This window comes from Gordionus sp. m RMFG-2023, chromosome 5 (genome assembly GCF_954871325.1).
Source record: "Gordionus sp. m RMFG-2023 chromosome 5, tfGorSpeb1-WG-v2, whole genome shotgun sequence".
In the NCBI taxonomy this organism is placed as follows: domain Eukaryota; kingdom Metazoa; phylum Nematomorpha; class Gordioida; order Chordodea; family Parachordodidae; genus Gordionus; species Gordionus sp. m RMFG-2023.
In genome coordinates, this window is record NC_088779.1 from 8,289,468 (window position 1) to 8,304,291 (window position 14,824).

Consider the following 14,824-nt stretch of genomic DNA (forward strand, 5'->3'; position numbering starts at 1 on the left):
TTACTTTATTTTTTATATGCCCTTATTCTGTTTCCTTAGCTAAAATAAAGAAACATCTCATAGTAATATCAAATTAAACAGACTTGAAAAGTAACTCTATTTATTTTAGAAGAGCCACCTGAAGGGGTTAATATTAGGAAAGGCTTCCAATTGTAAAAAAACCGCTCCAATATCCTTATGATTACAACCAAGTGTGAATACTTTATATATTTTAGAATACATTTCCAGTCAAATAAGATCTTCAATATTAGGAATAATAAAATTATAAAATAATACTTTTTTATTTTATAAGATTATCAAGAATAGTATTAATTTTAATATTCTGTTGCAGAATATGTGACTTATTGTTTGAATAGATTTATCTCTGAGACTTCTTGATATTGATAAATTTATCGACTCAAACCGCCAAAACCTATTCTAAAGATTAACCCACCTCAGGTTGGAACAACCCGAGAAAACTCGTCCGCTAGCCTTAAAGCCTCCCAAACTATAATAGGCACTCCTATCTATTTGTAAACTAAACATTAGATGTTCAATTAATTTATTAAATATATAATGTGAAAATTCCTGATCACAAGAATAAGTCCGTAACTAACTAATCTTCGAAATTTCTTATAAATTTTTTTAAAATATTTGTTTTAAGTGACTTCTGCGAAACAAGGTAATATGTATTGAAATTCGAAGTCATCCCTTACTAAAAATATCTGAATTGAACGCCTATCTTTTATATTTATACAGGCACGTTCGGGCGTAAAGGGATAGGATGTAAAAATCGCGCTAATTTTTTTGAGATCCACTTTTACTATCTATATTATAATTGTAAAAATAATTATACTTTATAATGCTGTATCATGTGCATATTTAGTATATCTTAGTGCTTTAACCCAATTGGTAAATAGTAGAAAAACGCATTATTGAGTAAAATAAGAAAAAAATTAGCATTATGCTAGAACGAAAATGAATGGATATTTGGATGGGTGCATGTGTAATGCTTGATTGATAATCATCAATCATTTTTTCCAGTCAATAAACATAAACCTGAAAGGAAATAATAGTCGTCATTAGCACAAATCAGGTATTTAGTTCTCCTTTATTATCCATTTTAGCATGATAGCAATTTTTCTTTATTTTGCTAATAACTTTTTTTCTTTAGTCTCCGAAAGGAATTGGAATAATATACAATAAAGTATTGAGCATTGATATAATTTAAAAATGAATGCCTTGGCGGCGCCCTAGTTCGACTTAATTTTCTTCTTAATTTTATAATAGCATGGTGAACATTAGTGATCTGCATCGGGTCTAATTTTTCAAGCCCGGTCCGGTTCAAAAGTTGTTTTATTTGTCCCGTATAGCCCGACTCAAAATAAAATGACCGCCCGACCTCGCCCGAAACTATTTAAATATAGAAAAATTTAATTTTTTTATTGTAAAAAAATATTCTACAAATAAAAAATATTAGCGCCTTGTTTCTTACAAGAATTATAAAATATATCAATTTATTTGACAAAATGTAATACCCAACCCAACCCGTTAAAATAATATTCGGTCAAAACCAGTCCGAACCGAAATAATTTATTAAAAAAGACAGGCCATGGGGTGATTTGCAAATCTCTACTGGACATCACTTTATTTTTTAAATTGTATAATTATTTTTAAAATATACCTAAATTTATATTTATTCCTATTTTTTAAATCTAAAAATCATTATTCAGAACTATATTTTAATTATTAGAAATAAAAGCAGCCTTTAAATTTCTTCTAAATCATTTTGTTGGCTATAAAAAAAATTCTTTAAGCTACATAGGCGCTAACATTGGCTTGGATTTTAGAATTAGTGATTATAATTCTTCAGCTAACTTTAACGGAGATGAAAGGATATTACATATTTTAAAAGAAGTAAAATAAAAAAAACTCCTAGAAAATCAAAATATCCAATCATAATTTTTCATAGAGGGGACTTAGACGATGGCCGGACAAATAAAAGTTAGAGTGAACCCCCTCCCCCCACAAAAAAATTCTATAACTCAATCCCCCTCTCTGAATAAATGTTGGCTAAGCCAATGTAATATGTAAATTATAAGATCTAATTGTAGTTCTAATAATAATAGATAAACCAAACATATGCTAATAAACTAAAAATAATATATCATGAAAAAATTGTAATAAAAAAAAACTATATGTATAAAACCATAAAATTTAATAAGATAAAAAGCGCGAAGATGTAAAAAAACCTTATCAGATTGATCTATAGAGGCAGGTGTTCTAAGATGCTTGTCACAACCAACGGTGTATAAATTATCCATTTTTTGAGTGAAAGATGTACAACTGTTGTCATAAATGGCAGGAAAATCGCTTTCGAATGCAAATATCGAATCTTTAAAGCGGGTATTTAGGGTTACAATGTCGGTTTCCATTTTGAAACTCAATCTGCCTTTACCATTCCCCGTTATGATCTTTTATTATTTTTTAAATGGACGCGTAAAATATTACATTTGTGAAAAAAAAGAGATATTTTATTTAGACTGCCAAAATAAGATTGTTTAATTTTAATATTTTTTTTACAAGTGTTTTTTATTTATCTCATGAGGAGGAGGGTATAGGGACTACGCTTTTTTTATTTTGCCAGACAAAATATTTTATTATAGCAGGCTACATTGACCCTAGGAAGGATCTGAGGTGTAAATAGATCCCAGAACTTATCTAAAATATATAGCTAATTTTGGATAATAAATTTTTGTCAAGAGAATATTGTTAAGCCTGAAACCATAAAATATATTATAAGTCTCACATAGAGATTAATAATGGGAAATTTTAGAAGGATATGAAGTAGGGATGTTAATCTGTTGATTTTGATAGTATATTCATCTAATAAATCGTATAATACATCAAAATTTGTAAGCGTGAGATATATATAAAATATACTATACCCAATCTGGTTGGTAGTAAATTAATGCAGTAACTAAATACAGCGATATTATCCAAAATTAAACTAAATAATTAAAGATGATTCCCCTATGCCGGTAATTTTATTAGTACTTTTAAATAATCGATTAGGTTTTAATTGTGTTTTTGCGTATATTGGGATTAAATTTATATTTTCCATAACAACATTAAGTGCTGACTAATTTTTTTTTTATCTGTCTGGAAAAATTAAAACACCCTTTTATATTTATTATTTATTTTTACTATTTGAGAGGCCCTTTGCTTGATTCGATCAAACATGTTCTTCAGAACTCTTAGATGCGGAAGTCGAATGCTAATCTGATTTAAAATGAATAAATTCAATAATAGATGATTATAAAATGTATATACTCTTTTCTCTCTTTAAGCCATTTATATACTTTCCTAAATAGTATAATGCTAACGGATTTATGTAATACAGATAAACTAGATGGTGTCGGATGTATAACCAAAATTTTCTTGAAGGTTAATATAGTGATATTGCATCCGATATATATGTGTGTATCAAATAATATCGGCGTTACTTTCGAAATGTCAAGGTACCGAAACGATGTCTCGATACATTTTAAATATCGAAATCGTATTACATTTTAATTTATGTCTAGAAATTGTAAAATCGATACATTTTAAAATAAAATTATAGTTAAATTCAAATTCTTTATTTTTTAAAAATAGAAAATGTAGAAGAAATTTTTAATTAAGAAGAAATATTTATGTGTGGGAAGTTGTATAACTTGTTCCTCCATATTGTTTCAATTATTAGAAGTAGCTTGGAAAAAGCTCCAATTGGTGAGCCAAGATGTGTTAGTTCTTCGGCCATAACCTCTTTAAAGGCGTGGCAGTTGGAAGATTGAGAGGTGAGCTGAGAGAATTCTGTTTTGTCGACGTTTAAGAGAAGGCCTATGTCTGGCTAATCTTTTTTCAAAATTTCTATGACTTTGTCTATCTCTTCTGTGCTGCCGCTTATAATCCCGTCATCTATGTATCAGAGATGAAGATCTAACAGGCAGCTGCTTTTAATTTTTTTTAACTAGATTGTCTATTCCTAGACAGAATAATATCGACCCTAGGGTCACCCTGTTGAATTCCTTCTGAAGAAGAAAGCCTATATTCAGCATATTGTAAGATATGGGGATTCGCATAGCAGCTTATAGCTGGAGTAGCATGGAAGCTATTAATGAAGGATTTTAGGAAGACAGACCGTTTTATTGTGTTGATTGTTAAGGTCAATTTTAATTAGGTGTTTATTTCACATCTTGGCTCACCAGTTGGAGGTTACTTAGCAGTTGAAGCCTTTTTCCAAGCTACTTTTAATAATTTAAACAATATGGAAGAACTACTTATACGACTTCCCATACATAAATCTTTTTAATTAAAAATTTCTTCAATATACCAAAGATCCTATATGCTCTACGATCAACTGCTGTTTTTAAACATCCTAATCACTTAAAAGCATATAAATCTATAATAAATAACATCATGGAAAAATAACTAATCTCAAATTAAACTCCAATTCATGGCATCAAGCCACTCTCCTCTGCAATAAAGGAAACTTAAGGTTACGATCGCCCATAGCCTTATCAATTAGTGGTTTAATCTCGTCCAGATTGGCAAGCTCCAAAATAATAAATGATCACCTGTCCTTGCCAGATGCACTGCTTGACGAAGCCTATATCATATGGAAAGCCTCAGTCGGAGATGAATGTCAAACACCAGCCTCCCATAAACAAAAGAATTGGGACAATTCGATGATTGCAAGGTTCCGTTGATTACCTCTTTTCGACCTTGCTATCTGAAGATCATGCCCTATTAGCTTCCCTCAACCAAGGTTCAGGACATGAATACTTGGGTGTCATCCCCTATAAAAATCTTGATCTCGAATTTTCAAATCAAGAATTCAGTTTTGCTGTTGCCATTCGCTTAAATGTGGCAATCTCAGTTTCGTTTCATATAAGTGCACTAAGTGCAAGAAGCCAGTAAGTCAAACTGGTCGTCATTGCCTCCAATGCATCTTTAACAGTGGATGCTCAATCCGGCATAACAGACGCAATGCTCTAATAAAACGGGCTTTACAGTCGGCAGGCTTTCCTGCCACTTTAGAACCTCCAGGTCTCTTTACGGATGGGAGACGACCCGATGGAACAAAAATTCCTTGGGATTATGGCCGATTTCTAGCATGGGATTTCTCCTGTGTTGACCTCCTCTCACCCTCTAACATCAATAAGGTCATTTTAAAATAAACAAAAGATTTTAAAAAGAATAAATATGTGGATATTCCTGATGAGTATAAATTCGTACCAGTTGTCATGACAACCTTAACATCCTTTGTAAGTCAAGCTCTTAACCTAATTAAAAAGATTGGTAGAGCCTTGAGAACTAAATCAGGAGACCCAAAAGAAGGCGTCTACTTACGTCAACGCATAGGAATTCAGATTATAAAATCTAATTTCACATGCTTCATGGGTTCATTCCCTGAACCCGATTAATCTAGATCTTCCATAAATTATTTAGAATTCCCCCCGTTATGTATATATTATTTTTTAATGGTTATTGGTCGCTATATTAGAATAGTAGCTGATATAATATGTTATCACAATAATAATATATTGTAAATTTTAAAAAAAGTATAATTATATTAATTTTATTGTACTTTATTTTTTGGCTTGATAAATTCATTTGATAAAAAAAGAAATGTAGAAAATATTTAATTTTCACATAAATTAAATATTTGTATTATTTATTTATTTATTATATTATTCATCTTGTTAACATATAGTACTAATATTTAATAGAGATCTGCAAACCCGCCCCGGGTGGCATTTTAATTTTTTTTAATATATTTGGGTCGGGCCTAAAAAATTATATTTGAAAACCGAATATCTTAAATCGTCATTATTAGCTATAAAAATTAAAAAATAAATGTAATTTTAAATAAATCAAGCAGGTGCACAAAACTTGAGATGGGCCGAAAAATTTTTTGAAAAAAAAATTCGAGCCGGGCAGTGCAAATGGTTCCAGTTCTCTGATTTAATAAAATTTAAAATGATTAATTTTAAAATTTAAAACTTTTAATTATTTTTAAAAAATATATATATATTAAAATAATTTAAATATAACACTATGTTACATATATAAAAACTATATTTAAAATAAAATTTAAAAACCATATAAAATATTTTGAGATATTTAAAATAAACTATGAAAACTGCACATGGACTGATAAAAAATTTGATCTCCAAATTTCTAAACCAATTTTCTGGTTTAGATATTAATATTCTTAAGGAACGCCGGATAGCACTGAAAGCTTATTTCCTTTAGGTTTTAAAAAGGCGAGAGCCTCATATCCAAAATTGCCAAGTGTTGATTAATTAATCCAAGTCATTTCTGAAACAATAAAATTGCTTATTTTCTCTATATTAATTTTACAAATTCTATTTCGTGACTTATGAAGAAATAAAGGAATTACATACATTTGCAAGCAAAAGATTTGAAAGAGGGTTTTTTATTTAAAACAAAATATTCATGAAACAAAGACAATGTAACTTCATTAAGGTTTTTAAGTATTTTTTTCTATTCAGACATTATATGGTATATAAATTAAATCACTTTAGAGATTTCAGGGATAGTAATGAAAATAAGAAACGAAAATAAATTTTCGGGTGAAGGAAGATAAGTTTATGTTTTTGTATTTTCTGATATTTATGATAATTCCGCTGAAAATCAATATATGATAAGTATGTAGTAATAGCTACCACACTCCACCCATGCTTTAAGTTGATGGATTCAAAACCCAGATAATAGAAAGAGAAAAGAGTCGATACAAAATCGTTAAATTTCCCAATGTCCTATATACATCAAGCTCCAGAAATAAATGTAATAAAATTTAGAAGCGCATGATGAAAATAATTTAAATAGAAAACAAAACCTAAATAAAGATAATATTTACTATACAGAGTATTTTCACCATTTTAAATATTCCGAATATTAATATAACACTAACATCCAGAACATCTGTTCAAAGTTCATTTAGCGTGGCTAAAAAAATATTTACTGATAGGATACCTCCATAGTAAAAACTTTAAAAATGATTGATTGTTACTGTTAGGAAATGTATTGATTTTATCTTTCGGTATCGAATACATCTGGGAGAAAAGTATTTTCATTGGTATAGCTATGTTTTAAAAAGTGTCGTTATCATGTCTGAAAAATTTCAAATAAGTAAGAGAAAGGGTTTATAGAATACTGTTTGGCCCACTTATTTTTTAAATATTTTAATAATAGTTTGTAAATATTTAATCATTGGTATAATGGATAATGAGAATCAATAAAAAAAAATATATATTAGAAGTAAACTAAGTCATATTTACATATAGTTATTTCTTACTTATTGATTCATTAATTTGTTTAAATGTTTGTGATAGCGGCGAAGAATACAAAAGACAGCATTCGAATTATTCAAATAATTTATTTTTTTTAATTTATAAAATAATTCGTACGAAAATATATTGGCAGAATTTTTTTTTATTGCATATCCAATTTCAAACGGAAATTTTATGTTAATGAAATTAAAATATATATTAATTTAATCTATTACCAAGTCAATTTTTAAGGTAAAGAGTTTTTTTTTAAAAAGTGTTTATTATTTATAACCCTGAATTCACAGATGAATGCAGGGTAAGATATGCGATTTTTTGACATTAAATTAGTTACAACTAAGAAAAGCCTTTCATAGGCAGTTGATGTATATCTTGTTAAACAAAATCTACTTGTCAGATTGATAGGTTTATTAATAAAATGATAAATAATTAAATTTTATTAAAAAAATATATTAATAATTATTACCAATTCCAATTATTCGAATATAGCAAATTATTCTTCAAGTATTGGATTCGAACGAAACGAATTATTCGAACCTCATAATTGTTTCATATTAAGACAAACCCGAATAATTTTCTATTAGTATTTAATAATTGAATATAACATTTTATAGGCTCAATAAAGACCAATTATAATTGATAGATAATAATATATTAGACAGTTTAAATGTATAAAGGTTAAGACTCCCTTTTTAGGGGTTTGAATCAGGTTTGGGTGATACAAATTATGACGGTTGGTTTAGATTCAGTTAATGACGGTTAATACTGTTTAACGGTTCGGGTTCGATCCTCGACTTAATTAGCGATTTAAAGCAAATAGGTGAAGTGACAAATAGACTAACACTTGTACTAGTTACTTATTACTACTTTTTAGAGATAATTATTTAACTCAATCCAATTAAATTCAAGTGTTTTAAATGTAGGTAGTAAAAAAAATATATATAAATACAACTGGCTACTTTAAAAAATCACAAATTACTTAATTTGCTCAATTTGTTAAAAAAACAAATAATTGGAATTAGTTACTATTTGATGAAGCAACTTGTAACTGTAACAATATTAATTGTGTATTATAAAAAAACCTGGAAAATTTGTTGTAAAAATCGCTCGAGCCTACCCGCAGGCCAGTAGAAATATTTTTAGACCTAGGTATGAAAATATTTCTTACCTCCAGATTTATGATTTTTTAAAATTCATTTTATAAATGTCATATTCAATCAGGTGACAAAGGAAGGAAATATAACATTAATATTTTTAAAAGCTATATGGCCTATATTTTATTGATAAAGTTACAGCTGACGTGAGCTCTGTAGGACTTAACTTGTGCTTTTATCAAACAGCAAAATCAAATAAAGTGTTAGTAAAATGCCAAAATCTATGAAAGTGCAAATTCTGATATTTACGGTAATCTTTAGTGCTACTAGAATCAATCAGGAGACAGGATTTTTTTGTTAAAAAGGAACTTTAATTTTTGAATAAATAATGGAAAGTATTATATTATATATATAATTATAAAAAATTTATTACATCGAAAGGCAAAACATCAGGGGCTTGAAAGTCTGGCCAAAATTTTTTTGATATTAAATTTATTGGAATATCATGTATGATGGATCGAGTACTGGATAACATTGAACTCTATTTTTTTAAAAAAAGAAAAAGATTTAGATAATTGAATTTCTTCCTTTCTTTCTTATACTAAAGACTGGTAAAAATTGTCAGCATGGCAAAAATTATAATTTTTTTAAAATGAATTTTTATTTCATCATAATCCAAAAAATATATAATTTTCTAAATTTATGTTATGTTTTCTAACTTAGAAAATGGTTTTGAATGATTAAAGTAACTAGTTACAGAACCTCTCATTAAGAGATGGCGCAAATTTGTGGAGAAATATATAAAATTGTATTTTTGTATTCTCCACCGTTAATTTGCACAAACCATGAATGAGTAGTTACCTTGCATTCACAGTTACTACAAATTCACGGTGGCGAACTATACAAAATATGCCTGTATTTTTGTGTATTTTTATATATTTCGCAGCAAATTTGCACTAACTGTAAATGCAGGCTAAAACGACAAAAGTAACTGCCATTTTTCAAGTTATTCGTTACTTTTAAAATATTTATATACCTCTCAATTACTTTCTAATTAGAGAACTGCGGCAATATTAAAATATCAGATCATATTAGATCGGGACCAATATTTACCAGTTTTTAAAAAACATCTGATTAAGCCAAAATTTTCAAACAAAAATCCAATCCAATATTATTATTGTTTTGTTTTTGTTATTTTATGTTAATATATGTTACTGGTATATGTTATTTTAACTTTAAATCATTTTTTGAGCCCTTTTTTTAAATTTAAAAATCTATTTTTCCAGAAATGTATTTCATCATGTTTGGAATCCCTACCCTATAAATATCACAATTTTACCAAGAACTTTTAAACTTAATATAATTAATATTAGTTTCTCCATATATTTTTTTTTGTATATAAATTATAAAGACTATTCACCCATTATATTATACCATTTTATTAGGGGTGTACCGATATCACTTTTTGGATACCGAACCAATCCATTACAATTTTAAATTAATATTGACTGATTCCCAATCTGATATCACTAATCTGATTTTGTTTGTTATGCATAATTTTATATATATATATATATAAATGTTTACTATAACATACATTTAAAATAATACTATTATCAAATTAAATTAAATTATCAATTAAGCTTATTTATTATTATATTTATCAATGTACATTGAAATATTATTTATTTATATATTAAAATCATTGTAATCTTTTTTTGTTATAAATGTCTTTCAATTATGAAGAAATTAGAATCCAATCTAATCTATTTGTTATCAATATAAATTGTTAAATTTTTTAAAAATTATATATATTCTTATATAATCGAAGGTTTAATTTAAAAAACTAACCAAATATTGAAAATGTTAAAAAAAATAATAAAACAAATATTTATTTTTTATAAGATATTGGATTTAATTGGTAAATTAATTATATTGTCCTATAATTAATATTTTAAAAAGGACAAAAATTTGGCCTGATCCAATAAAAAATGTTGTTACAAAACAAAATTTTATAATAACTTTACATTGATTTTAAAAAATATTTTAGTAATATTGATATACTGTTTCTAATTCAAATGTAAGAGTTGGTCCTTTTTTCTTGGTCAATTTAATTTTTATTAATTTTGTTGATGCTGCATTTTTTAATGCTTTCATAATATTTTCAATCAAAACTTCCATATAAATTTCATTAGTTTCCTTGTCAAGACCTTCCATACAATATTCTTCAAATATTCGTTCCTAAAATAATATATATTGATAAGATTTATGGTCTGTAAACAGTTTTCATTCTTATCTTATCTAGCATGTTGGTCATGGACATTTAATAAATAACAATTATATAAAAACGTATAAGTAAAATATAATACTTGGTATATTTTGCAGAATCCCCAATTTCCTCCATTAATAATTTCATCAATATAGAGAATATAAACCAATTTATCAGTAAACCTAATTACACATAATTTCCCCAATCTAGATAAATTCTGGAAAATTTCTATTTTAAGATATATATATAATGTATGACGATATTGATATATATATTTATGATGATAACTTGAAAAATTGGAGATGGATGATTGTTCTGTAATTTTTACTCGCAACCGCATTTAAATTGGTATCGTCCCTATTTTGTGGACCCAAAAATTTTGAAAAACATATGATTTGGATAGATTATTTATAAAGAGCTATATAAAACGAATACTAAACATTACATATGAAGATATAAATACAAATCAAATTTTTAAGCAGCAATAAATTGCTAAAAAATATTAAAAATCATAAATATGTTAAATATTAGTTAATTCATTTGAATATAGTAACTTAAAATCTGGAAGATATGGATAAAACTTATGAAATCAATAATTACAAATTTATTATTTTAATAGGAAATAGTTATTGAACAAGAAATTTATAACATATTTAGAAATTAATATGATATTTTTATCAAAATATTTTTTATCTTTACTAAAAAAGCGAAGCAGTATATTAAAAAATGAAAAAAAAAACTATTCTCAATATAAGATGCCGCTCTTAAAGATAGACATGGAAAATAATTTTGAAGCATATGATAAGCAAAAAATGTCACTAGTAAATAATATTCTGGAATTAGCTTTTCAAAAATTTGCTAAATATTATGAAATTAATTTTAAAAAATAATTAATACAGGATTTGAATTTAATTTTTTTTGTTGTTTATATCTTTTCCAACATTTCTCTCCTGGTAAAATGTGATATTGGATAATTATATCTATACAGCAGTAACTATTTTATTATTAGTTTTTGTAATAAATTAATAAATGATTATTTATGTATATTGTATATTAAAAATAGAATCGAACATTCGAAAAACAATAAATAAAATTTGATATCAAAAATAAATTGAAATATAAATCAGTGGTCGTATTGTTTATAATTAGTAGTTGGTATTACTACAAATGGCGACGATAAATGGAGAAAATAATTCCTTAAATGGAGATAATAATTCCTTAAATGGAGAAAATAATTCCTTAAATGGAGATTCAAAAAAAATAGCGGATTTATCTACGATTAAATTTGATAAATTCGAGTTGGATACTTCTATTCACAGATATTTTTCTCAATGGGAAGCCAGTTTTCGGTTAAAAAACGTAAGCCCATCTGAATGTCAATATAAAGATATATTTTTAACATTTTTTGGCAATAAGAATATTGAGTTGGTGGACCGTTTTTGTTATCCTGATTCGATCGAAACTTTATCTTTTAAGGAAATTAAGTCAATATGTTTTAAACTATTTAAACCGACGTCAACAGCTTTTGCTTCTAGATTTGATTTCGTTAGATTACGGAGAACAACTGAAACCATAACTGAATTTGCAAATAAAATTAGAACAATTGGAAAGCGTTGTCATTATCTTAATGATATTGACGAGCGTTTACGTGATCAGTTTATGGTTGGCATGGAAATACCGGGATTGGAAAGAGATCTTAGAGCTCTATATCCCGACGGTCTTGATAGAGATAATAATGTACTGACTTTTCAATTTATTCTTGATCTGGCATTAGCTTCTGAGCGAGCAGATAAAGAAATGGCAAATAAAAATATGCCAGTTGTTAATAAGATAAATGTTAATAACAAAAGAAATGATAATGATAATAATTATAAACATCCAATAAAAACGACGACTACAATTGATAAAGGCTATAATAAAGTCAAGTATAATAATACATTTGATAAAGAGAATAATAACTACAATAATAATATTGATAAAGATTATAATAAACTTAAATGTTATAAATGTGGTTTTATTCATAACCGAGAAGTGAGATGTCCAGCTACAAATGCGGCATGTAATAAATGTAAAAAAATTGGTCATTTTGCAGTTTGCTGTAAATCAAAGAATTTAAACTATATAAGAGTGTCATCAAGTGATTCTATTCATAATATTTGGAAGATTCAACAAAATCGAGAGAATCGAGCAAAACTAACTGCAGAGATAAATGGGTTAGATGTTGAATTTGATTTTGACACTGGTGCACAAGCGTCATTGATAGGAATTGATATATGGACAAGTATTGGGCGACCAAAAATTAGGCCAACCAGTCCATTGACTGCATATGGTGATCATCCGTTAGACGTCAAGGGCGAGACCCAAGTCAATGTTAGGATTGGATCACAGACAAGGACTCTACCAGTGGTAATAATGAATACAACTGGGGTGCCTCTTTTCGGATTACCATGGATTATAGCATTCAATTTAGAAATGCCTCGTCAGGTTATGATTAAACAAGTACGCAATTTGGTCAACAATATTGAAAAAGAAAAATGTTGCATAACACTAGATTCTAGAATTCGAGATTTGATTAATAAACACCAAGAAATTTCGGAAGAGAATCAAGATTCTAAACATGTTTTGGATATTCGAAGTATTAATTTAGATGATATGCAATTGTCAGAAAATATTCTACGAAAAGAGTCGAAGCAAGATTTAATATTAAAAAAAGTAGCAATACATATTCAGCAAAATTGGCGAAACTTTGATCGTCATAAAGATAAAGAAATAGTTAATTTTTATAATCGACGGGAAGAGCTTTCTGTCAATCGTGATATTATAGAATGGAATGGGAGATTGGTTATTCCTAATAAATTAAGAAATGCAGTGTTAGGAATGATTCACTGGGGACATCCTGGGGAAAATGTAATGAAATCTATTTTTAGATTGTATTGTTGGTGGCCCAGATGTGATGTTGATATAGAAAATTTTATCAAAATATGCTGGATGCCAGAAAAATAGACCATGGTTAGAAGTTGATCTAATGCAGAATACCTCTGCTGATGCTATGATAAAACGACTAAATAAATGGTTTGCTAGGTTTGGAATACCCAAGTACAGTGTGTCAGACAAAGGACCACAATTCTTATCAGGGGAATTCCGTAGGTATTGTGATTTAAATAACATACGTCATATACGTTCGGCACCCTATCATCCAAAAACTAATGGATTAGCTGAATGTACAGTACGAACTTTGAAAGGTCGGTATTATGCAACGAGAGATTCAATTAGCGATCCCAAAGAAGCTATGACACAGGTTTTAACAACCTACCGATTGGGAGAGCATAGTTCCACAGGGAGATCTCCTGCTAAAATTATGTTTGGGAGGCAATTGAAAACAAGTCTGGATTGGATCCGACCAAATGCCGAAACGAAATAGTAAGGGCTAATGATAAACAAAGCCTTCATCATGATTTACATTCAAAGGAAAGAGAATTTGAAATCTCACAACCTATATGGTTAAATAATGAAAATACCAATGGTTGGAGAGAGGGAGTAATTAAAGAAAGAATAGGACTTTATTCTTATATTGTTGAATCTTCCGGGAAAACATTACGGAAGCATGCAGATCAGTTAAGAAATCGTTTAGTTATCCCAAATCATGAAAGTTCTTTGGAAGTTACAGAAATGGTTGTGCCAGTGAATGAAGCAAATACAAACACAAATACAAATACCACATTACGTTGCTCATCAAGAAACCATAAACCTACAAAGAGGTTTATTGAAGAAATCTAACTTTAAATTGTTTGAAGGAAATGTAATAAATTAATAAATGATTATTTATGTATATTGTATATTAAAAATAGAATCGAACATTCGAAAAACAATAAATAAAATTTGATATCAAAAATAAATTGAAATATAAATCAGTGGTCGTATTGTTTATAATTAGTAGTTGGTATTACTACAGTTTTATATTGGCCTTTTAACAAAAAACTTATTATTAATTAAAATTAATCTTACTTGACCACACACTTTTATGTTGGCTTTTAACAAAAATCGGTTGACCAAGATTCTTCTTCTTTTTTCAAAAACAAAAATCTTTTCTTCTTTGTAAAAGTTTTTTTTTCGATATACACTTA

The 14,824-nt window shown here is 27.7% G+C and overlaps 2 protein-coding genes across 2 annotated transcripts; one reads left to right on the plus strand and one right to left on the minus strand.

Annotated features, from left to right (window-relative positions):
- Nucleotides 1-370: 370 nt before the first annotated feature.
- LOC135929978 (checkpoint protein HUS1-like) lies at nucleotides 371-11,114 on the minus strand. Its single transcript, XM_065466738.1, has 7 exons — nucleotides 10,989-11,114; nucleotides 10,801-10,928; nucleotides 10,496-10,672; nucleotides 8,865-8,972; nucleotides 3,187-3,261; nucleotides 2,232-2,453; nucleotides 371-806 (listed from the first exon to the last, which is right to left on the minus strand). The coding sequence occupies exons 1-7, from the start codon at nucleotides 11,038-11,040 to the stop codon at nucleotides 639-641; spliced, it is 930 nt and encodes a 309-aa protein (XP_065322810.1). The 5' UTR covers nucleotides 11,041-11,114; the 3' UTR covers nucleotides 371-638.
- A 2,611-nt stretch (nucleotides 11,115-13,725) lies between these two features.
- On the plus strand, nucleotides 13,726-14,576 carry LOC135930126 (uncharacterized). Its single transcript, XM_065466912.1, has 3 exons — nucleotides 13,726-13,998; nucleotides 14,169-14,458; nucleotides 14,549-14,576. The coding sequence occupies exons 1-3, from the start codon at nucleotides 13,726-13,728 to the stop codon at nucleotides 14,574-14,576; spliced, it is 591 nt and encodes a 196-aa protein (XP_065322984.1).
- The last annotated feature ends 248 nt before the right edge of the window (nucleotides 14,577-14,824 follow it).

What these genes read in the sequence shown, in the direction of transcription:
- LOC135929978 (XM_065466738.1), bottom strand. Translation starts at nt 11,040, where the DNA reads ATGCGGTTGCGAGTAAAAATTACAGAACAATCATCCATCTCCAATTTT. An exon ending in GATTCTGCAAAATATACCAA is followed by an intron (nt 10,673 to 10,800) that starts GTATTATATTTT and finishes ATATTATTTTAG; the next exon opens with GAACGAATATTTGAAGAATA. An exon ending in CTATAGATCAATCTGATAAG is followed by an intron (nt 807 to 2,231) that starts GTTTTTTTACAT and finishes ATTATAATATAG; the next exon opens with ATAGTAAAAGTGGATCTCAA.
- LOC135930126 (XM_065466912.1), top strand. Translation starts at nt 13,726, where the DNA reads ATGCAGAATACCTCTGCTGATGCTATGATAAAACGACTAAATAAATGG. An exon ending in CCAAAGAAGCTATGACACAG is followed by an intron (nt 13,999 to 14,168) that starts GTTTTAACAACC and finishes TTACATTCAAAG; the next exon opens with GAAAGAGAATTTGAAATCTC. An exon ending in AACCATAAACCTACAAAGAG is followed by an intron (nt 14,459 to 14,548) that starts GTTTATTGAAGA and finishes TATTAAAAATAG; the next exon opens with AATCGAACATTCGAAAAACA.